The sequence below is a fragment of the Botryllus schlosseri genome, chromosome 8 (genome assembly GCF_051294905.1).
Source record: "Botryllus schlosseri isolate E-star chromosome 8, Bs_hap1, whole genome shotgun sequence".
Taxonomy (NCBI): domain Eukaryota; kingdom Metazoa; phylum Chordata; class Ascidiacea; order Stolidobranchia; family Styelidae; genus Botryllus; species Botryllus schlosseri.
The window spans coordinates 13,773,799-13,796,379 of record NC_137243.1 but is presented as its reverse complement, the minus strand read 5'-3'; the positions used below and the strand labels follow the sequence as shown (position 1 = coordinate 13,796,379).

Below are 22,581 nucleotides of genomic sequence, written 5' to 3'. Positions count from 1 at the left end.
TTTATGCTTGGTCTCAGGGGAAGGCTGTTCTTTGGGTGTTTTTAGAAAGCTGTATGATAATTAGGTAAAGATCACTTATAGGGAGTGCTTGCGCATTTCACAGAGTAAATGAAGTTTTGTCTAGATGGCTCAGTAAGTTTTGGTGATGTTCAGGAAATCACTGTTTAGAAGTCTTGAGTTGACACTAATGAGGTTTGCTTTTCCAATACAAACTCCCATGTGTTTTCTTTCTTTACTATGCAGATTCTTACATTCACAGACAAGTCTGGCAAAATCTTGAACCCGTTTGGTATAGGAAAGATACCTTGTAAATTTCTAAGTCTGGATTTGTGTAACGTTCATCCTTAAATCCTTACACTATGATTTACAATGATATGATATACTCAGACAACCTTACTGCCAAAATGTTTATTTTGTGCTGTTATGATGATAGGAAATTTAACTAGTAGGTCAGCTCTTGTGCTTATTTTAGAAGCACAAATATTCATAGTATTTAGCGAATGGTTTGAGAAATTTTGTATGGTGCTCTAGTATTCATGCTGTCTGCGTTGGGCATAAAATCTGTAGACTGGTTGTATCTGTATGATACAGTACTAACTACTAATGCTAATTTGAAATACAATGAATGAATTGAATAACCTTATTAGGCTGTATGTGTTTTCAGTGATCAGTTTGATTGTTTTGTAATCCCTCCATGATCACCATTCAAGGATAATGTCCTTCAGGCCTAATCATTATATTGTCTAATCTCCTCATTACAAAATATTGATAGTCATACATGATGGTCATGGCTATGCGCAATTTACCATAGTAGGAAGTAACAAAGTAGTTTCACTCATCACCGAAACTGTAATCCAAATACTCATCTTATATGGACATTGATCAATGATTTCTTGGATATGGAATACACATTGAATCTGCATGTGATGTTGTGCCTATTACATGATCAGGCACAGGTTCTTGTCTGGAGATTTGTAATTTATCTTCATCGGTTCAAATGTCACTTGTCTTGATACAATATGATTGGACTTGTATTCATTCTGTTCAAGTTGATTTTGATGGTGAAGTAACAAAGGTGTAATGTTATGTATCAAGCGTCTTAACCCTTGAAATGTCCGTATATACAATAATACATGCCTGCCCGGCTGCACTAATTGTGTTGGCAAGTTTCCATGCGGCAGATAGATGTGTATCAATTTGACAAAAGTGTGATTTGGTAAGTTATGTTTATTCATCAAGTGGAGTGTATCATGTCCATGTGGACTGTCTCACCCGCAGGCCACAAGCATACAGAGTTACATATAAGGAGTGGTCAACATCTTGAAGGTTTCGGAGAACAGAAGGAAGTATTTGCGAACGTATTCTTTCCTGTCGAAGGCGTAATCCCTTGTGCAAAAGCCAGTGTTTTTAATATTGGTTTGAGCGTGGCGCGGAATGTTGTTAGGTTTAGTATGTTGGCCATTCCTCAATTGAATGTGTGAATACCCGGTATCATCAAGCGTCGTGCTAGATTATTTTATTGCCACTTGTATTTCTGATCTAATCACGGCACATTTTCCCGTAGTACCAGACGACCAAGTACTTGATTCCAACACTGTGATGTTGTCTTATGCTGTTCTAATCTGGTGATTATCACATGGCATGCATTCAGAATTATGTCATTGCTGCGCTCCTGCAGTGTGAATCATTTTTTCACTTGCGCTTGCATATTTTGCTTTCGTACTTGGCAGGAAATGCGTATCTGGAGGTGGATTGTTTGCCAAGCGTTTTGTGGCTTACAGCGTAGAAGGAAGTTCCTTATGCCGCTCTTTTTATAACTGTGGTGATCAATAATTTCGAAACGATTCTGTAATGAGCGTTTGAAGACGCTGACAGCTCAGTTTCAGTGTATCAATAGAGGCAACATTTTGGGATTGTGTTGCGTTTCTAGATTGCGCCATTTTTACAACAGCATTTACAAGTTTTTGTGAGCAACTCAACTTCTGATTGGTATTCAAGCATTATTTTCAGTTACGGTCTATTAATCGTGTATGCTGGAAAGCCAGTCCTTCAGTACGGTCTGTAGATCATAATATCGGGTTCTTTTGGTTTTAACATTATTGTTTGTGAAGTTACGTGTGGGTGTAAAACTGGAACTAAACTTTATCTGTGCTTTTCAGATCTGTTTTTTTGTACAAAATATTGCGCAATACTGTTTGCCGCCGAGATTATCCACTTTCTTGCCTTGCTATGCAATATCTGTTGACCGCAAAGCTGAATTCCTACGCAAACTTCCAGTCGGGGAGCGCCATGCAAATGCTCATCAATTTCATGATCTTGCAGGAGAAGGACCAGCAGAAAAAGATCAAGGAAAGCAAAAATAAGGGCGCGCACCACGGGCGGCATCCCACCGGGACAGCCGTCGTGCCCAACAATCACAATGTTTCCGAGTATTTTAATAGAGGCCTGGACGACATCATACAGGGTCTCAACCACATGACGCCGCTATTTGTGGAGAAATGCGTCGAATATATTGAACAATACGGTGAGTATTTTGACTGCGTTTTAGGGCTAGTTTGTGATTGTAGGCTCAATCTCATTTCTATGTAAAACTGTTATCATCACTGTGTCTCGAAATAGCCTGTCTTGATAGCATTGGGTGAACACTGAGCAAACTAGGGGCGTGTTCAAATATTGTTTATTAACCTGCAATGTACAGTATATCCATTACTTACTACTGGCGGACAGACGTCGTCAGGATCATCCATCTCTTGTGACATGATCAACGCGAGTTGTCTTAATGATGCTGTGCGGATTGCGTCCCCCCCGCTGCTATTATAAGGCATCTTTTGTTTGTACTTGGTATCGATGGTTTATGATGGATCACTGCGGCGATTGAATTCCTACTTTCAAGTAGGGTTTTTGTGACGTGACGAGGAAGAATGACTTGTTTATATAATGAAGAAATGAATTTATGCACGATTACTGTGCTAGTATGCACTATTATTACGCAAACTAGAACAGAACCGTATTTAGCTAGAATCAAGCTCGTTACGTCGAATAAACAGACCATATATCTACGTATTGGCATGAGTAGTTATGCCTCACAGCCTAACCAGCTTTGATTCCAACACCTAATTTTGTCGAACGTCAGAGATTGTATTGAAAGTACCTGTGCCGTATTCGTATAGTTAGTCGTATTGAATTTATTGCTGTCCAAAATTTGATCAATGTAATCGCTTGATATTATTTGAACTACTAAAGGTGTAGCCACATAACCGCTGACTCGTGACTCGCCTATCTCCACCGATTAACATTGTTACTTCTGTTTCAGGTATATCGAACGAAGGGTTGTACCGAATACCTGCAAACGCGAAAGAACGGGAGAATGTCTTGAATAGGTTTGATGAAGGTAAATTATCTGTGTGTTCACAAAAAGTGATATATTATCGTTTACGAAGCTATTTCTTCCGTTCAGACCATAGCGTGGACTTGTCGAGTTTATCAGTCACTGTGCAGACCATTGCCGGATGTTTGACTTGGTTTTTCAGTCATAAAAATCTCCCCGAACCGCTCATACCTTCACATCTTCACGAAGAGTTAGAAGAAGCCATAAGTATGTGTCTGCTGTTTGCTTATGTCATGTTTCGTTTGGTGTTAGCTCTGTCAATGCCGCTTGTAGAGGAATTTTGCGCCACTGCTGCGTGCAGCCGTATTTATGTACTAGTACTAACGGCGATAATTATGATGGTTCAAGAGTGGTTTAGTAGAAGCCATTTCCTTTTGAGCTATTACACAGTACCATTTTCACAATGGCCATGAAATTGTGAATGCACAGTTAGTGTGTGTATGGATTGAGACAGAAGGAAGTGATGAATGACTGCTGTGTAAACGCTGCTGTATTGAATGGCGTTCCCTATTCTCATTTTATTGTGCTTGAATTTAGCGGTCTTGGTCTTTCCGCAACGTGATCAAATGTGTCACTGGCATAATCCATTTGTGTGTATGACTGTACTGTACATGCTGCAGACTCCGTATTCACTCTGAATGCGGACATGGATCTCAGTGACTGCTTGAATGTACTCCATTCATGTCACTTGTTCTTTTTTAATGTCTTTCCATGGAATTACTATCAGGCAAAAACTGGGATTATCTCATAGATCAGGGGTGGCCTACCTTTGTGCTATTCAAGTCCGCATTCCACGGCATGGTCGTAATGAACTAACTGGACGCCTAACAACCACGTTAATATGTCCATTTCCAAACTTAACTATTTATTGATATCAACTCACTATCTGCACCGAAATCGCGAGTGGCTATGTTATGAACAGCTACCGGGACTATTTATGTTCGCGCGAAGCTGTAAAATTTTTCAGATTCACGATTGCATTTCGTCATTTATGCTAGTAGTTTCACATATGACTATCAAACATTTATCGATTCTCAGCCCATATGATCAGATTCACCGGAAGAGTTGATGAAGGTAGTGTTTTCGAACATTTAGAGCTCGTTATAAATGGCGATGCATCTTCGGGTGGGCCAATTGTTATTAGTCACTTAGTTGCATGCTGTAATTTCTTGAACTCCCATCAGGATTGTCGGTATAGTAGAAATATATTGGAATCTCTGAAACTTACCAGAAGCTAATTTCTTTCGTGAGGAGCATACGATTCCAAGATGGTATTTCTCTGTGGGGCGCATCTGTACTGTGCGACTCGAATTGCAAGGGTCGCTGCTATATTAAAATTGACAAATGCAGTCGCATTGAATTGCGCAAAGAAATTATCGAGATTAATTAAGATCTCACAAAAATTTGGGAGTCGATTCGTAAATTCAATTTGCATGTCGACGGCCACCAGCGCATACTAATTGAATTGCGTGTCAACGGCCGCACCAATTTCCTTCTAAGATCGCATGCGGCCGCAGGTTGCCCACCCCTGTCGTAGATACATGTGTAATCACGATCTTCCCAGATCCTTGCTATAGTTGGAAACATTCCGGCCTCTGTCCTGCGTAGGAATTAACCAGTGACCCAGCCGTATTTACCATTATTTTGTCGTAATATCGGTCGATCAAGAATTTTTTCAACTCTATTTGAGTTTTGTACCAGCCTTGAGTTTTAACGAAATGTTCCCATCGTCGTCTTTTTACCTTTACAGAAATGCCCGATTCGATGCGAAATTTGGCTGTGCGCGGAGTAGTAAGGAAGTTACCTAGTCCCAACTACGTCACGTTTAAATATCTTTGCACTCACCTGAACACGTAAGTTTGCTTTTGCAGTTGCTATCATACAATGTTGAGAAATTGAGATACCATTTTTCCCTGGAGGTGGTCATGGTCAGCAATGACATACTTACATTTTTCCAAGCAGGCATACGCGAGTAGTTTCAGTCTACTTCCACTTTTAGTTGAACATTTTTAGCCAGAACTGCTTTACTAAGTTTGTTCAACTTTTAAGCGTAATATTGTCATGAGTACCGTGTGAAACAGCCATGTAGGTATCTGTTGAATATATTTTTGGAGATTGTATCTGGGTATAAGTGCCATCATCTTGAGTCAGTCGCGATGATGCATCTTGTCATTTCGTAAGCAGCCACCATCGATTTAATGCATGTGGCTAGATAGCGTAGTGGTATGATGCGCAGCTGCAACACCAATGGGTAGCGGGTTCTAGGCTCCTCGTCACCATCTCATCCACGTAAGCGGCGTCTTAAAACAGCCTGGATGGAAGTGGGCCGTACTAGAAGTTGGCAGCTACGGAATCAAAAATAGGCAATATCGGCCTGGTGTAGACGACCATAGTAGATGGTGTTGATGGTCGCTGCATTGCGACATTGGTTCAAATATATTGCGACGACGTAATGTAATTTGTTTTTTGCCTTGTTGCAGTGTATGTCAGCACGAAAACGCAAACAAGATGAACAGCGAGAACGTGGCGACGTGCTGGTGGCCGACAATCTTCCGGCCCGACGTCGGGGAGGGCCCGCAAGGCTTCAACCATCCGCATTTAAAGGACGTGCTCATAACGTGCATAGAACAATTTGCTTATATTTTTTACAATCAAAACGAAAAGTGATATTCAATCACCGCCCGGCCTGCGCAAAGGCCAGATTCGTCCTGGGAATGTAGCACTATCGCTACAGAGAGATGCGGGCAGCCACCGTGACTGTGTTTGCGTAATCCGACCATGGCACTGCCTGCTTTGAACACTGCTACGCTCTGGCCATCGGCGGAGCTGTCCTATCGCGCTGCAAACGACAGTTTCCCGATGTCGTCATTTCATATGATTCATATGACAAGGAAGTTGCGGGTCCGAATTACAGGTATATGTTGCCTGCCACTGCGTCTTATTCTCTGTGTACAGCTATCATGACTAAACCCACGCTTCACACCGATGAGATTGATCTGCAATATATTTTCTTTCAACGTGGGCCCGAGGCGTCGATTTGGTTCGGCTGTGCGCGGTTCCGAGCACTTTGCAATATATTTTTGGAAGAGCTTGTAAATTCAATAGTAATATGCACTAATTTCAATTTTCTGGGATTTAGTTGCTGAGGTCTGAAATCTTGACTGTTTGGTCGTCGACTGCTACTGTAGAGACGCTTTTAGTCCTCGAAACCGAATACATATAGAACCGAGGTGTTATACAATATTACGGACGTGATGTACGTTTCGTAAATGACTGTCTGCTTGTACGATGAATTTAGCTATTATATAATGAGCCAATAGTGGGTTTGATGCACTCCGATCATTTGTTATGCTTACAACGTCTACTTAGAATGAATTCTTGATAGGAAACTGCATAATGTGGCGGCGTTCCTCCCGAAAGCATAGATGCATGCCACCCCGAGTCCTCTCTGACGCAAACGTGACTCGCATCGATGCTTGTTATTTTTCTATTCTTCCTTCAATTAAAATGAAATTGCAATGATGAAATTCTACTGGCAGTTGATCATGACTTTGATTGCTTTCTGTTTGGAGTCGGCGGCGGTTTCGAAGGCTTTTTCGGAATCGTTCAGGGTGAATCGGTGAGTTATCAACGGCTTTACGTCGATTGCTCCTGATGAAAGCAGCGCTAGGGCTTGAGGATAGCTGCAAGGTGGATGAGTTTAGTGTAGCAAAGGTTAAACGTGGTTAGTTCGTTTACTTGTTTGCATAACGGAATACACCGAATATGTCTACCTCTTTGGTGGCCGCGCATACCATCGGCACGGATGGAGTCATTGATCCTCTCCCGACCATGACTACGCATCCACCGGGCCTGGTGATCTGTAATGCGACAGTTGAGTGATTTGAACGGGGCTGTTAGACGCGGCACTGCCACCGTACGTATACTCCAGTGCTGAGGCTACTGTCGGCTCCACTACATTCGATGGAACAGTGCGGTCCCATCGCCGACCCGATTGTTGAAAGGATGTCAGATGCTACTTTTTGTGGGTCTTCGCCTGGTTTACAGCAATGAACTGTATGTGCAGCGCCGAGTTCGAGGGCCTTATTCAGTCGGCCACTGTCAATATCTGGGGAATGATTCGAGGTCAACTACGTGTCGTGGTTAACACTATGGAATGTTATCGACTTGCCCACGATGCATATGTTCGCGGCTCCTTTGCTTTTCGCCACTAGCCCACACAGAATGCCAACCGGTCCTGCTCCGAAGATAACAATTGAATTACCAAGCGATACTTCACCCCTTTGGCACGCGTATACAGCGACACTCAGCGGTTCAAGCATTGCAGCTTCCTCGGTTGTCATGCTATCCGGAATCCTGAACGATTTAGTATGAGAACGAGCGTCTACTCAACAATACGGAGGCAAACTGTTATCACCACTTACTTATAGCAGAAATCTGCGTCGTGCACATAGTATTTACACAGGTTTCCATCTACGGGTGGTGTTGCACAAAACTTCATACGCTGACACAGATTGTACCTCCCGTTATTACAGATTTCGCATGATTTACAAGGAACGCCAGGTTCAATGGCTACTCTATCTCCAGGTTTCAGATGCTTGATATTTTGACCTATTGCGACGATCGTTCCACCTGCCTCATGACCAATCACCATCTGAGTGCCATCCAAGGCAAAGCGACCGCATTTCCCGTAAGCCCAGTATTTGAGGTCGGATCCGCAAATACCAACCGAGGCTATCTCGATGAGAACTTCTGTTAATGTCATACGAATTCTCGTGTAATTTCAGTGAATAATATAAGCGAGCACAGATTGATCATACCATTAAGGCCCGGCTCCGGAACGTCACGCGTTTCCTAGAATTTCCCAACAATGAATATCAACGTCACTTTGAAAAAGTACGTAGTACATACCAAATGAATATTTCTACTCCCGTCAACGAGCGCTACCAAGTTCTTCATAATTCAGTCAACAAGATCACATGTATGCAACAAGCAGGTTCGACTCGCCGTGAATGCTATCAACTCAAAATGCTAAAGCGTCAGCAATATTTGCTCAACCCACTGAGCTGTGCAGAATACAATACAACTTAGCGATTTGGCGTAAGGGCATGGATTACGCAATAATAAATAAGCTATTGCATGCGTTACTCACCGCAGTGAACCAGTGATAGTACAGTATACCTTTACCTGCTGTGAGACGAGTAAGAACGCGCTGATGAAGATGTAGCCAATCTTTAGTAGGATTGGAAGTCAGGTTTTCGATTTTGACCGTCACATTCGATAGTGAAATGTGCACTGTGCAGTGTGCAGGCTAGCCAAAGATGTCTGTTGCCGTCCGAACTAGGTAATTGATATACTATGACTTCATTCTTTATATTAACTTAATTCTGTTATGCTTGGATGTTTGTATCGTCGGACATGGTTGACACAATCGTATAAGATGCGGATCATGAATAGAGAATCCGAGTCCGCACGTTAGACTTTATTTATGGTAGCCTATTCACTAACCTACGTGGGTTATAGTGTTCAGTGCTGTATAGTGTTATAGTTCTTGTCATTCATTGTCATATAGGTTTATTGTTTTCCATTAATCTATACTTTAACTTACTTGTTCTGTTTGGGCAGTGGTGTCACTCATTGTGTGACAATGTGGAGTTGGTTGAATATTTTTCTTTCTTTCTTTGAAAAATTTTCAACGGAAGTAAAATTTCAGTAACTAGAGCAAAATAGCCAGATGTAAAAAAATTGCGAGAATGATTGATTAGTCAGTTTCGTAAATCTACATTAAATACACGTCAGTCCGAGTTTGATGAATACCCTTTTCAACGTCATGCGACATATGACCTCTCCGGAATACTTGTATACTTCAGTATCAACTTCCAGTCGTTGTAATCCAAATAATCGCATCGGAATTATTTTTGTTGCTGTTAGCCGTAGGTTGTCATAGCTGGGGCGTCGTCCCCTCCCATTTTCGACTTGTACATTGTGACTCCATACGCGCCACTTTTTAGTTAAAATAATGTGTTTAATATTGGTATCAGAGTCACGGCCAGTCAAATGGCGTCTTGAAAACCGATCATTCTGTTTATATTCTAGTCGCGTAAAATTTAGTTAGCAAATTTGTTCATTGTAATGTGTAATCTGTATCAAGTATTTTACAAACCCCAATATAACGTCCAGAGCTAGTATAGGTCGGTGTTGGTGGATCGAGTTGCGTTTCAAAATTCGTGAGTTCCAGACCTTCATTAAATCCGCGCTTTAATGTAATATTGTGATTCTGAATAACTAACGTGTGATCGATACTTTGACCTGATACAGAAAAACATACTATTCTGAAAATGGATAAAAAACGTATTGCTCCAAGGACAGCTACGCAGCGCCTGAAGCAGGATTACATGAGACTGAAAAGGGACCCTGTGCCGTTCATAGTAGCGGAACCGTTGTCTTCGAATATCCTCGAGTGGCACTACGTGGTAGTCGGGCCAAGCGATACCCCATATGACGGCGGGCTGTACCACGGCAAGCTTGTCTTTCCTACCGAATTCCCTTTCAAGCCACCGTCAATCTACATGATGACGCCGTCGGGCCGTTTCAAGTGCAACACAAGGCTCTGTCTATCGATCAGCGACTTTCACCCAGACACTTGGAATCCGGCTTGGTCAGTGGGCACTATCTTAACTGGACTCTTAAGTTTCATGGTGGAAACGACTCCGACACTGGGTTCAATCGAAACGTCGGACCTCATGAAGAGAAAATTAGCGAGACGAAGCGGACAGTTTAATTTACGTGACTCTAATTTTCGCAACTTATTCCCCGATCTCGTGGAAAGGATCGAAAATAGCACATCGAACGATGTCGAAGACCCTTTGGAACCGAGCCGCACGGCTGAAACGCAGCCGGGTTTTTTAAACCTTGCGGTCCTCGCCGGCGTCGCTGTGTTTGCCATATTGCTTAGCAATTTTGTGAATAGCGGTTGAGGGGTTCGGGCTCTTCCGAAATGGCCTAGAAGTTACGATGGTCATTCGATTCAGTTCACATTCCGGCAACACGTGTATTGCGATTTCGAATCGTACCTGTCGTAATCACATGGGGATTTTGTAATACGGTTCGACGTAACTGTTGTGAAGCTGTTGTTGTAAAGCTTTTCGCTGTTTCCATCATTTCGTCGGAAATGTTGCTTTGACTGGACACTAGGACTCTTCAAAAATGACTTTTTATCTCAAATCGCACCGGCTACTTAAAAGAATTGTTAGGTTACCGAATTTAAGCCTACACACCAAATTTGGTTCAATTCCAACCAGTAGCCGCATTGCTACATGAGAAGAAAGTTTCTATTTATTATATAAAAATGAACAACAAAAAATTTGAAAATTTTCTGTTCACCCCATGAAAGTGTTAGGCTGTCTATAGAAACGATGTTCACCAAATTTGGTTCAATTCCAACCAGTGGAAGCGGAGTTATCGCCGTCGAAAAATTTGGATTATGAATAAAATATTATTTACGGTGAGCAATTCTTTAATTATTTATTATAGTGGTGCCCACCCTAAATAGCCTACTATTCAAATCCAAATTTTTCGACGGCGATAACTCCGCTTGTACTGGTTGGAATTCAACCAAATTTGGTGAACATCGATACTATAGACAGCCTTACATAGGGTTACCATACGTCCTCTTTTAAGAGGATTTGTCCTCTTTGACTTTTTTGAAAGTGTCCTCGGAGGACGCCCTTTTGTCCTCTTTTTTGAAAATTTAGGTCATATTTAGAGCAAAATGCGAGTTACATGCCGTAAATTAGCACAGCAGTGACGCTCAATGTATTTTGAGCTCTGGGCGAAAAGATGACCTTTTTTTTTATTCAACCACCCGGCAATGTGGAGGAAGAAACGGTATTTTGGGCTCTGAGCGTGTAAGTTGACCTTTTTTTGATCCCAAAGTGGGAAAAGTTCACCGATTTTTGAGAATTCTTCTCCGGTTTTGCAAGTCTCAAATTTCTGAAAAAGTGTCCTCTTTTTAGATTTCCAAAATATGGTTAGCCTAGCCTAACACTTTCATGGGGTGAACAGAAACTTTTCAAATTTTTTGTTATTTATTTTTATATAATAAATATAAACTTTCTTCTCCTGTAGCAATGCGGCTACTGGTTGGAATTGAACCAAATTTGGTGTGTAGGCTTAAATTTGGTAACCTAACAATTTTATCAAGTAGCCGGTGCGATTTGAGAAAAAAAGTCATTTTTGAAGAGCCCTACTGTGCACTCTCTCTCACCGGGAATCCTTGTATGCTTGTGACAACGCGTGTTTGCAGTTGAATATGACTATCATACACTTTTCCGCACTGCCAGTCGGTCGGAGTTTATCATTCAATTCTTGTAGATACACTTTTACACCAAGCATTCAACAATCACACTTACTCCTAGTGCTGGGCACACTATTGCAAGGATTCGACTTGAGTTCTGAGTTTTATCTGCACCCATTATCGTTTGGATACTTTCTTCCCAGCTCGGGAGCCTTGAGACATCGATAGTCAGTATCTGAGGCGCCGAGGCATGCAGCACAAAGCTGGCAGTTACTTCTGTGACTTTGTTGACCTGCAGCATTGGCACAAAGGGTTTATCATAGTTATGATTACTTATTGTGAAATAATAAGTTTTTGATGATTAGGAGCTGTCATTAATTTCTTTGTCGCATCATACAATATTCAAGTATTTATATTACGTTGTGCTTGCACAAAGCGAATACCAAATAGATACATATTTCAACAATGTGTACCGTCCTAATAATTGGTTCTTGAACACTCGGCTTGAAGCTAGTAAATTCAGAATCTGATCTGTCTGGAACTCGATTTTGTGCAGACCTACTTATTCGCGCCCACTGCCAATCAGAAAAAATATGATCGTCATCGTTGTGGTGTCTTACTTTTATTTGATTGTTGAATAGTGAAACTGTGAAAGTCATAAACCAACACAGTTTTTACTGCATTTCGATATTAAGTCGTTTAAGAAATATTTCAATGCTGTACTCATGGCCAGGCTGGCCCACAAGTAATTGAGTCTGATATGAGAATTTGTAACGTTTCTCTCGGTGGTATACTGACTAGGCCTCTTTAATCACCACTTTGTGAATTTTCATAGATATGTCATTTTAGCACTGTGTCAGTCATAAAAATGTTTTGAAGTGCTTTGAGGGCGCTCCAGGTAATGTTGCCAATATAAATTACATTTGAGTGTGTGTGCGTTCTGCTATTCCGGTTGAAAAGAGATATAGCAGATTGCGAACCGATAATGTCTTCTCAAACATTAGCATATAGAGAGGAATTATAAAAAAATTATACTTGAACCACAACAAAACCAGTGAAGCGGTTTTCTGGTTTTCACTTGTCACCCGACTTGGGAGAGCCTAGGCTACGGCGATAACAACACTTCATTATTGAAGACTGGGGTGTAGGGACACACGAATATGAATTCAACTATTTTGTGGCAAATCTTATGTCCCGTGAGCTAAATATGTCCATGTAGGCCTACTTGAAACGTGAGCAATTAGGGCTCTTCAAAAATCACTTTTTTTCTCAAATCGTACTGGCTACTTTATAAAATTGTTAGGTTACCTAATTTGAGCCTGCACACAAAATTTGGTTCAATTCTAGCAAGTAACCGCTTTGCTACAGGAGAAGAAAGTTTCTATTTATTACATTAAAATAAATGATAAAAAATTTGAAAATTTTCTGTTCACCAATGAAAGTGAAAGCAAATTTGGTATAATTCCGACCAGTGGAAGCGGAGTTATTGCCGTCGAAAAATTTGGATTTGAATAAAATAGTATTTGCGGTGAGCACAACTATAATAAATAAACAAAGAATCGGTCACCGTAAATACTATTTTATTCAAATCCGAATTGTTTATTATTTAATTTTATATAATAAATAGAAACTTTCTTCTCCTGTGGCAAAGCGGGTGCTGGCTGGAATTGAACCAAATTTTGTGTGTAGGCTTAAATTAGGTAACCTAGCAATTTTATCAAGTAGCCAGTACGATTTGAGAAAAAAAAGTCAGTTTTGAAGAGCCCTAGTGTTCAGTCAAAGCAACATTTCCGACGAAATGAGTAGTGAACATTCAATTTCTCAAGTAGGCTACATCTCACTCAAAATTTTTCATGTGGCCCAGAATTTCTTGCACTAACAAGTCCTTACGAAAAACGAACAACAACAAGATCTGTTCACCGCGTCGTACACGTTGTATGTATCCACCTGGTGAAAATCCCAACACGAAAACTAACATCGCTAATTAATGAAATCTCCGTCATGGCGTGATCACTGATCAGTGATCATCAAAGTGCGCGTATATGCTGCAGTTGAGATTTGAAAATTGCGATCCCACTCATTAGGCCCATTTACATGACGGTTTAAGTCAGCTTCGAAGCTGACTCGTCGATCCGACTCTCTCGTATTCGATGAAAAGAGAAAGGCAAACTGCTTCAAGTCGACTCGAGCCTCAAGCTGTTGTGTAATGTGGTTTACGATCGGCTTGAGTATTTGGTCATCGGCGTCCGGCGATTTTCGTTCTACGGCGCTGGTTTTTGCCGCGCGGGCTCTTGGCATCGTAATTCATGTTTTCCATCTGATGTTGAGAAATTGGACAAACATGGCAAGGAAAAGTGGGGTTACTTTGTAAGTGCTCGCTTGTTTACGATGGAATATATGTAGTACACCAGTACCGGAGTAGCAACCGTGCTCTTTTAGGGCAGTTTTATATTTGATATTTGGCTACGACGCTTCGATCTGTAGTAGCCTAGTTGCTGTCATCAGCTACATAAAATGGCTAACAAGGTAAAACGTTGCATCTGTATTTCAACTTCTCAGACTACAGTTCGGAAGAGATGTGGATTGTACCGGTACTACAATTCGACTACGACATGCATAGTGAACTGATGGAAGAAGCGGCCTTGCAGTGTGCTATATCGATACGGAAATACATGAACGATTGCTGCATTTCGTACATAAGCCTACTGTTCCACTGGATAAACTGATGTGAGCGCGCATGTGATGGGATGGACCTGGTGTCTCTCCCGGGTGGATGATATGGAGATTTGAGACTCTCCTGGTGATGATGAAGCGCAGCGGTGTTATTGCTTTGTTTTCAGTTCTGGGTTATAGTGTTCTGCTGATATGATGCGGTCGTGCGGGTGTTCACGATTTTCAGCTTGCCGTTTTGATATTGTATTCATGGTAGCCTATGTGCTTGTGATGGTGCTGAAATTGGCACTTCTCAAAGTTTAATTGGTGGGTAGCAATTTAGTAGTAGTGCTCTTTATGACAGTTTTTAGACATTCTTGGTATTGTTAACTTCCTATTTGGTATATCATGCCGACAAGATGCTTCAATAAAATCTCTGCAGTAGTTCCTGTATCGTGACTGACTCTTAAGTCATCGGCATACATGGGGTAGTCTGTTACAGAGGAACGGCTGAACAACTAGAGGCCACATGGGGTTTGCAGGTGGGTCACTTGAGTGTTGATGACCTTATTTTAATCGCATCGACAAGTGATGCCTGACATATCAAAACAGTCGTTACTCCCGCCTATACTCCACGGCCCATCTTCGTTGACGCCGAAAAATCTAGCTGATAACTTATACTTGTTGTTTTCCTCTACAATCATGATATGAACAAGATTATTTTCCTCTACAAATATCGATATTATGAGTATCTCATCATCCTCGTTAATTTCGAGGATAAGAAACGTTTCAGAGTACGACCAAACACAGATTGTCGTTGTACCTTTGCCCACCAAACTTACTACGAATATATATTTGTAAGGGGTAAAGCGACACCGGGTCGTCCACGATACAGCTTCCTGAAGGATCATGTAAACAGGGCCCTTTAACGAGTCAGCTTGGAGATGAGACGTGACGTCACCGGAGACGACTTGAACGCCAAGTCGAGTCGAACATGTAACCAGGCCTATTGGTATGACGAGCAATGAGTCAGTATGAGATTATACACTGCGTATGAAACAATTCATTCCAGGATTGATGTTAGGGTTTACCATACGCAGGACCGTAACTGAAAATTGCGATCCCACTCATTGGTATGACGAGCAATGAGTCAGTATGAGATTATACACTGCGTATGAAACAATTCATTCCAGGATTGATTTTAGGGTTACCATACGCAGGACCGTAACTGCCGCACACAAAATTGGGGGGGGGGGCAAATTATTTCGTGAATTAACATAAATTATACAGTATTTTTTTGAAGAGCTTCTTGGAGGTACAGAACTTCAATATACAATTAAATAGTATATTCATATTGAAATGAACCCGAATATTTTCGGCTGACACTCGTCAGGGGTAATCGTCAGCAACTAGTAGAGAATTGGAAAGAACATTGTATATCAACATTGTATTTTTTTGGAAATTTATACAACCTTTTCAAAATATTCTCGCACTCGATTTAAGATTGCCAAATATCTTAATTATTTGGTACCCTTCCCCCAACAAAAATACGCATGATTTATAGATATGGAGACTTCTGCGTCGGCCATTACTGCGCCTCGGCCCTCGACGCACCAAGACATGAAGTTGTAGGCCAGTGGTTCTTAACCTTTTTTCCTCCAGCGCCCCCTTTCAAAGATTATCGGGCTCCAGCGCCCCCCAACCTCATATTGCAAGGAATGTACCAAAAACAATGAGTAAGAGGGAGGGCCGTAACAGAACTTCGTCAACTCCCCTAAAAACGATTGCCTTGCGCACCCATAGCGTGATAAACCAAACTTCTGAGGGCTTCGCCCCAAGAACCCCGCCGCGTGATTTCGATGGTCAGCAAAGTTTGTGTGGCCTAGGCCTGGTCGCTTTAGGTGCCAAAATATTCTATAATGCATAAATGAATAGATGGTAATTACTAATTACATATATGTCGCTATAAACTTTTTATCCTCTCAGCCCACGTAATCAGATTTACCAGTAGTGCTGAGCTGTTGTATTGGAAAATAAACGGCACGTAATTAATAATAAACATATTCGGGCGTGCCCGTAGGTACAATTAATTCGTTACCAGGGCCGTAACAGCACTTCGTCAGCCCCCCAAAAAATGTTGGTCTTGAGTCCCCCGTAGGGAGATAAACCAAACTTCCTGGGGGATCCGCCCCCAGAGCCCCCTTCGGCTATCCGCTATTTGTTGATACTGGTCATCTACATTGGGTGTGCATTTACTGAGCCAGCTATTCTCGCCTAGACGCGCGAAGCGCGAAAAATTTCAATAATTATTGATTGAATTGGTCAATATGATCGGGAAGTGCATATATATTAATATCAATTTTTATCCTTTCTCTGCTCACGTAAACAGATTTACCGGTAGAGCTGAGTGAGAGAGAGAGAGAGATATGATATTCTTTCTCGCCTGCACCATCGAGATGCTTTGGCGACGGAGTTGCGATACGGCCCCATGAGGTCATCTAGTCTGCGCCCCCGTTTTATTCTCCTCCATGCTATCCGTGATTGCTGAGCGCCTATAGCAGGATAGCTGCGGATACCATTTTTCGAGTCTTTGGTATGACCCGGCCGGGGATCGAACCCACGACCTACCGCTCGAGAAGCTGGACGCATAACCATTACACTATCTCGCTCGTGATGTGTGATTGAAATGATAGGACCCCTCAATAATAATTATACATCTTAGGGCGTATACCCGTTGGCAGGAACGAAACGACACTTCGTCAGGCCCGCCGAAAAAACTGGGGTATTGGGCTTCCATAGGGTGATAAACCGACCGCCCCCCATCACGTTGTTCGCTTTTGCCACGAAATCAGCTGTACTGTTTAGCGAGACAGTGCGAAGCGCGAAAATTTTCGAGAATTCACGATAAAATCGGTCAATAAGATCGGGAATTGCATATATATTGCTATCAATTTCTTGTCCTCTCTGCTCACGTTACCAGATTTGCCGGTAGAGCTGAGTGAGGTGCAATGTTCCATCTAAGCTGCGCAGTGCGCACGTGCGCAGTGCTGACACGGTCTCTGCGCACAAAAAATCTACAACAAATCCGAAGTTATGACCTTTTTTTAGTCGTTACGCACTGTTGTCCAAGGGTCTGCGCAGTGAGTTTGTGAGTGTGCGCAGACTCGTCAAAACGTAGAGGGAACATTGTGAGCTGTCTTGGAAACTGTAGGGCCCGTAAGTAATAATTAAACATAGCCGGGCGGGTGGACCCGTTGATATGACTTCGTAGCATGATGTCATTTCGTGACCTCCTGTCTGCTATATCAAAAAATATAGAATCGCCCAACGGATACCTGGGGATATCGCCCAACGGGGATATCTAGTTCTATCCCTGTCGTCCAATCGTACTAAACTAAAAGACGCACACGATTTCAAATTGGTATTTCTTCACTGGCATATTATTTTTCCCGGAACTCATGCACAAGCCGCCGTCCTTTACTCGTACATGTGAATCACTATCATTTTAGTGTTTCACATAAATTTTTATCCAATCTCAAGTGTTTCCCCATGAACATCGAAATTACGTATACATTTAAGGTCTTATATTTCATGTATTCCATATGGAAACATATGCATTAAACAACCACCCTTTGCGGTATTATTTTTGAACATTTAAAGCAGATTTAAACAAGAAAAAAATATATTTTTTTAAAAAATATTTTTCAATTTTATTTTTCAATTTAATTACTTTTTGCCCATGACTTTATGCGCTGTTCGATCGTGTTCGATTCACGATCCCGTGCACGAGTCGTATATGTGAGTTAGGGATAGGGCCTTCACAAAAAAACACGTCCGAATTGGGCGATTGCAATAGAGTTAATCCCAGTTTTCGGAGATCGCATGAGTCCATTTCCAAAGCTGTTCCCCGCATGTGCTCGTAGCGTGGCTTGTGTAAGCTGAGGTGTACGTACCTCCGGCCTATCCGCATGAGTTCGCTCTTCATTATTTGTATGGCTCGGGTCCGCGTAGTCATGTGATACAACTTGTCATAATTTAATTACTGTTCATAATGAGGGGGTTCCCCCACGATATGGACATGTGCGGCCGCCAACCCCTCATCCGAGACTGCCGCTCTGGTACAGCCCCGCATGATCTCTTTTAGGGTTGTAGTCGGAATATCCTGGCCCAACCTGTCCTTTAGGAGTTGCTGCAAGCATAGTTGTGGCACGCATTCGGGAGGTTTGTACGAAGATTAGCAAGTTCAACTACCCGGTTGCATAACCGTTCCAACTCTGTCTTCACTTTCTTATCAGTTCCATCATACAGTTCATACGCTTTTATCGGGCCGCGACCATGTCTATAGAGGCCGTGGCGCGGTTTTGATGTCGGTGGAGAGAGGGCGAGGGTAACTGTATTCAGTGGGGCTTCCACACTCGATTTTTTCTGCCTCTGAAGGGGCTGCGTGCCCGCATCCAACTTCACGCCGGCGGTTTCAACGCCCGACGGGGGCCCTTTTTCTGGAGAGGCTTGCATATCGCCTCCAGACTCTTCTTTATCCACGAAATTTGTCACTTCAGTGTGGATGTCGACAGCTGCTTTCAATGTAATCTTCTCGGTATGCGGCACAACTGCTGCGGCCATGGGGCCGTCGTAAACGATTCCCACTCTTCTATCGTGGCGAATGCAGTGGCCGTTGTCTTCAGGAATCTCTTTAACATAATGTTCCTGAGAGGTGCTAGCGGGGCTTCCGCGCTCAGCACGCAAGGATTTCGGGGTCACAGCGCTCACCCGACTTAATTTTGTATCTGTGGTTTCTCCACACTTGGCGCAAAATCCTTCCGAGAGGCAGGGACATCTTTGGTCCCGTGGGGCGTCAGCTGGGCTTCCAGTCTCGACGCTGTGTAACGTTGCAGCTTCCACCGACCCATCACCAGTAGCAGCGTTGCAAGTACTGCTTCCAGCTATGGTTTTTGCCGCGTCCGAATACACGGACAATGATAGTTCATAATTTACTGTAGTGGGGTCCTTTAACTCTGTTGCTACTGAGGGTAGCTGTTGAACTTGCTCAATCCATTTCAGTCCTATTATGTTTAACGGGACTCCTTCACCAGTTGCGAACGGTACTGGTAGGTCGTCCAGCTTGATGACGACGACAAAGTTGACACAGGATGATCCTCCTATGCCGCGCAATTTCATTTCGAGAGGCTGTCTTTCAGTCCAGCTTTGTGGGTAGGCAGCTGTTTTTGTGTCTTGGGTGTTCGAAATCTGGCTCGCCTCTTGACTGCTGGACGGCGTCAACTGCGAATGGTCTACCCCGACACCCGAGTCGTGAGTCTGCGAAAGGCCGCGTCCCCTCTGGTCTGACGCTGGCATTCCCGGAGCCGTTCGCACGTTCTGAGAGTTTCGCGAATGCGGGTTGTTGTTTCTTCTAGCGTCGGGCTTGTCTTCCCGACCTTCCTGAGACCCGCGATCCCGTCTGCCCCCCGGGTGCAGCGCTCCTCCGATAGGGGTTTTCACCGGCCATCACGTCATTAGGAAAACGATTTGTTTCAGCTGTTCGGGCAGGATTTCGCCGCGGCGGCGGATTACGATTTGGTGCTGGGTATCGCTGACGTCCGGTTGCTAGCGAAGATTGGGGAGGCCTGCCAGCCGGCAGGCAGGCAGCCCCGGTGGTTGCACATTATAAATATGCACTGGTGGTAGGGGTGACATAGTGTCAGCATTTTTTCCTTTACCCTCTTCTTGATCATCCTTTTAGACTGCTTCTACTTTTACTATGCACATTTTAGCTACTCAGAAGTAGACAGAAGATTTGGAATCGGGTTGTTTTAGTTTTATAAATGGAACTGTCATAGCAGGAACTTGCTGAAATAGCCACAGTAAGATAGGGGCCAAATACATTTTTGAAAGTTGCTGTTTTCGCAGTGTCTTGTGACATTTTGGGAAGTTGCGAATATTCATTTTGCAATTTCCAAAGCAACCACTTGTGATTTACTGCTACAAAGGGAACCGCCAATGAAATTTACTTTTTTTTTTTAATCATTTATTCTATACTGGAAATAGATACTTCTACTTAACTGCCAATGCTCAATGCTCATGCTGATCACTTTTACCACCTCTGGTGTCGGGCCATACGCGATATCAGGGGATGTACATAAAATAGAGATGATGTATTTAGAATTTTGATGTGTCCTGAATCGGCCAGGAAATTACACTTCGTACCAGGGCTTTCGTCGATTTGACGTGTCCCTTGACTGCCCCTTGATGGGGTTATTTTCATTGCGATATAGGTTGAGTCTCTCCTCTTGAATACGTTCGTCTGACCAGTGGCGTTTCGGGCGAGCTTTTTTTTTCTGTTCAATGATATATTCTTGGTTGCGATGTGTTGCTTTGGACTACTGGATTCTGCGTCCAGTCCTGACGCTGCCTCCAACGTATACTGTGTGTTTTCGTAGTTGAGATGCTCAGTGCTCGCGCTCACACTGCCGAAAATTGGAAATTCGGCTAATCGTCCAAGTAGAAGGTCCTGGTACGAGATGTCGGATGTGATACCGTTGGCTTCTGCCGTGAGCTTCTCAATCTGGCGCTATGAGTCCATAGGTGAGACGAGGAAACGTTAGGGGTTGTGTACCGGTTGGCAATTGCAGATAGGAGAGTGCTGATCGACAATTATTCGTCTCCAGACTCTCCCCCGTCCTCTGGAACTGCCGGGAAATGACGTTTAACACCGGAAGAAACGGTTGGGACCTCCAGTTTTTTATAGTGTAGCCCCAAAACGATTGCTTTGCGGGTAGTCTACACTTCGTTCAATTTGCTTCACAGTGTTGAACGTCATCCCAGTTCGTTACGCTTTCGTCACCCCCTTTACGCGCCTTGTTGGTGATCGGTGGCGCGGATTGAAGTATTGGCTGCAGCTTGATCGAAGTAAGCAATGACCTTTCCAGGCCCAGAGGCTCATAATAATCAATATATAATTAAAATATAGCTTATAACAACCAAATACTTCAATAAGATCACGCAGATAACAATAGGGCATCTCTATGCACATTGTACATACTGATATAAAACCAAATGTTAGCCTATTTATCATCATGCACAATCGAAATTCAAAATAATTCTCCAAGGTTTGTTTTCACAATAGATGTGATGGCCTTTCCTGCCATACAATCGTATATAATATACAAGTGATATGCCATTAGATGCCCACAAAAGTATCAACACTCAGAGTCCAAGCCAACCAATTGGCAGATCACCAGTTCAGTCATAAAAGTATTGCAGTCTTTTCAGATGTAGATATCCATTTTCAATTGAGGCATTGATGTCTTGTTGAGTCGTTTCTTCAAATACTTTCGTGTCTATTCGGGGCAAGGGAATTCCATCAGGATACGGGATTTCGTCCGTGGCTCTGTCGTAGCGAGATTTCAAATGCAATATATCTCGGTTACTGTTCTGGTTCGGTCCATCTTTAATTCATCTGTTTCATGGAGCTGTACCGGCGCATTTGATCGCGCTGCATCATTTCTGTGCACCTTACAACTGTGGCAAGCAGGCGATCCTATCAATGTATGCTTGAGAGCCTTTAGGGGGACATCCGAACATCACCTTTCGAGCCCAAATGACGTCAGACTCTTTCAATGCCTTGGTCAATGTTTTGTGGATGTCTGGACACTTCTTTAGATGTTCTGCTTCGGTGGTGGTGGTGGTGGTTGAATTTGGCATTCATGCTACCTACATGGGTAACAACTGTTCACCACAGCTGATATACAATTCGTGTGGGCACCACATGACACATAGATATAAAATGCATACACTAATATAAAATAACGGCAACACTTACTGCAAAAGTTCGCATGCACGAAAAATGGTGGCCCCATTTAATAGCAGCACGATCGTAAAACTGGCATGCATACGACAATTCCATATAAGCATCACTCTATTTTCGACACAATTACATCGCAAACCATAGTTTCAGTTCCGTACTGGTGATTGAATGGCTACGCCGCACTATATAAAGACGCCAATGAAATTATCCAGCCAAGCAAATATACCACAAGTTATGGCGAGCTCATTCCAATCAACCATCCGAAACTGCCCACTCTTTTCCAATCATTAAATTTTGATGGTATTTAAGTTTTTTTTATATATTATGACCAGGCAAGCCATTCCCTGCTAGGCATAATACTTATATACTTTTATATTTGATTTTCGATTTCAGGGTCCATCCACTCTTACATAGGGGCGGGAGGATATAGCCCAAACTCTG

At 42.7% G+C, this 22,581-nt stretch overlaps 5 protein-coding genes and 1 long non-coding RNA gene across 8 annotated transcripts in view; 3 read left to right on the top strand and 3 right to left on the bottom strand.

Annotated features, from left to right (window-relative positions):
* The window catches only part of LOC145444210 (rho GTPase-activating protein 5-like), a 44,537-nt gene extending 37,622 nt beyond the window's left edge, over window positions 1-6,915 (top strand). The window contains exons 25-30 of one of the 2 annotated variants that reach the window (XM_080322144.1): window positions 2,323-2,524; window positions 3,314-3,391; window positions 3,458-3,595; window positions 4,427-4,462; window positions 5,139-5,241; window positions 5,869-6,915. In XM_080322144.1, the coding sequence (XP_080178270.1) occupies window positions 2,323-2,524; window positions 3,314-3,391; window positions 3,458-3,595; window positions 4,427-4,462; window positions 5,139-5,241; window positions 5,869-6,055 (744 nt within the window). In that variant the 3' untranslated portion in view covers window positions 6,056-6,915. The remainder of the gene's footprint in view (window positions 1-2,322; window positions 2,525-3,313; window positions 3,392-3,457; window positions 3,596-4,426; window positions 4,463-5,138; window positions 5,242-5,868) is intronic. The other variant, XM_080322145.1, reaches the window with a different exon arrangement.
* Window positions 1-22,581, bottom strand: part of LOC145444222 (uncharacterized) — a 118,984-nt gene that overhangs the window by 39,487 nt on the left and 56,916 nt on the right. The window lies entirely within an intron of this gene.
* The window catches only part of LOC145444248 (uncharacterized), a 170,285-nt gene that overhangs the window by 140,921 nt on the left and 6,783 nt on the right, over window positions 1-22,581 (bottom strand). Inside the window, exon 1 of one of the 2 annotated variants that reach the window (XM_080322196.1) lies at window positions 21,306-21,323. The exons of the other annotated variant lie outside the window; for it this stretch is intronic. The gene's annotated coding sequence lies outside the window, so the exon portion shown is untranslated. Of the gene's footprint in view, window positions 1-21,305; window positions 21,324-22,581 lie in introns of those variants that run through there. 2 annotated transcript variants of the gene reach the window in all.
* LOC145444241 (sorbitol dehydrogenase-like) lies at window positions 6,860-8,439 on the bottom strand. Its single transcript, XM_080322189.1, has 7 exons — window positions 8,300-8,439; window positions 8,209-8,242; window positions 7,813-8,140; window positions 7,560-7,744; window positions 7,309-7,496; window positions 7,127-7,248; window positions 6,860-7,071 (listed from the first exon to the last, which is right to left on the bottom strand). Exons 1-7 carry the CDS (start codon window positions 8,345-8,347, stop codon window positions 6,918-6,920), a joined length of 1,059 nt encoding a protein of 352 aa, XP_080178315.1. The 5' UTR covers window positions 8,348-8,439; the 3' UTR covers window positions 6,860-6,917.
* On the top strand, window positions 9,690-12,616 carry LOC145444253 (ubiquitin-conjugating enzyme E2 J2-like). Its single transcript, XM_080322205.1, has one exon. The coding sequence runs from the start codon at window positions 9,727-9,729 to the stop codon at window positions 10,363-10,365; it is 639 nt and encodes a 212-aa protein (XP_080178331.1). The 5' UTR covers window positions 9,690-9,726; the 3' UTR covers window positions 10,366-12,616.
* LOC145444268 (uncharacterized) lies at window positions 13,753-15,257 on the top strand. Its single transcript, XR_013916642.1, has 2 exons — window positions 13,753-14,051; window positions 14,244-15,257. It is a non-coding gene; the product is annotated as an uncharacterized LOC145444268 (long non-coding RNA).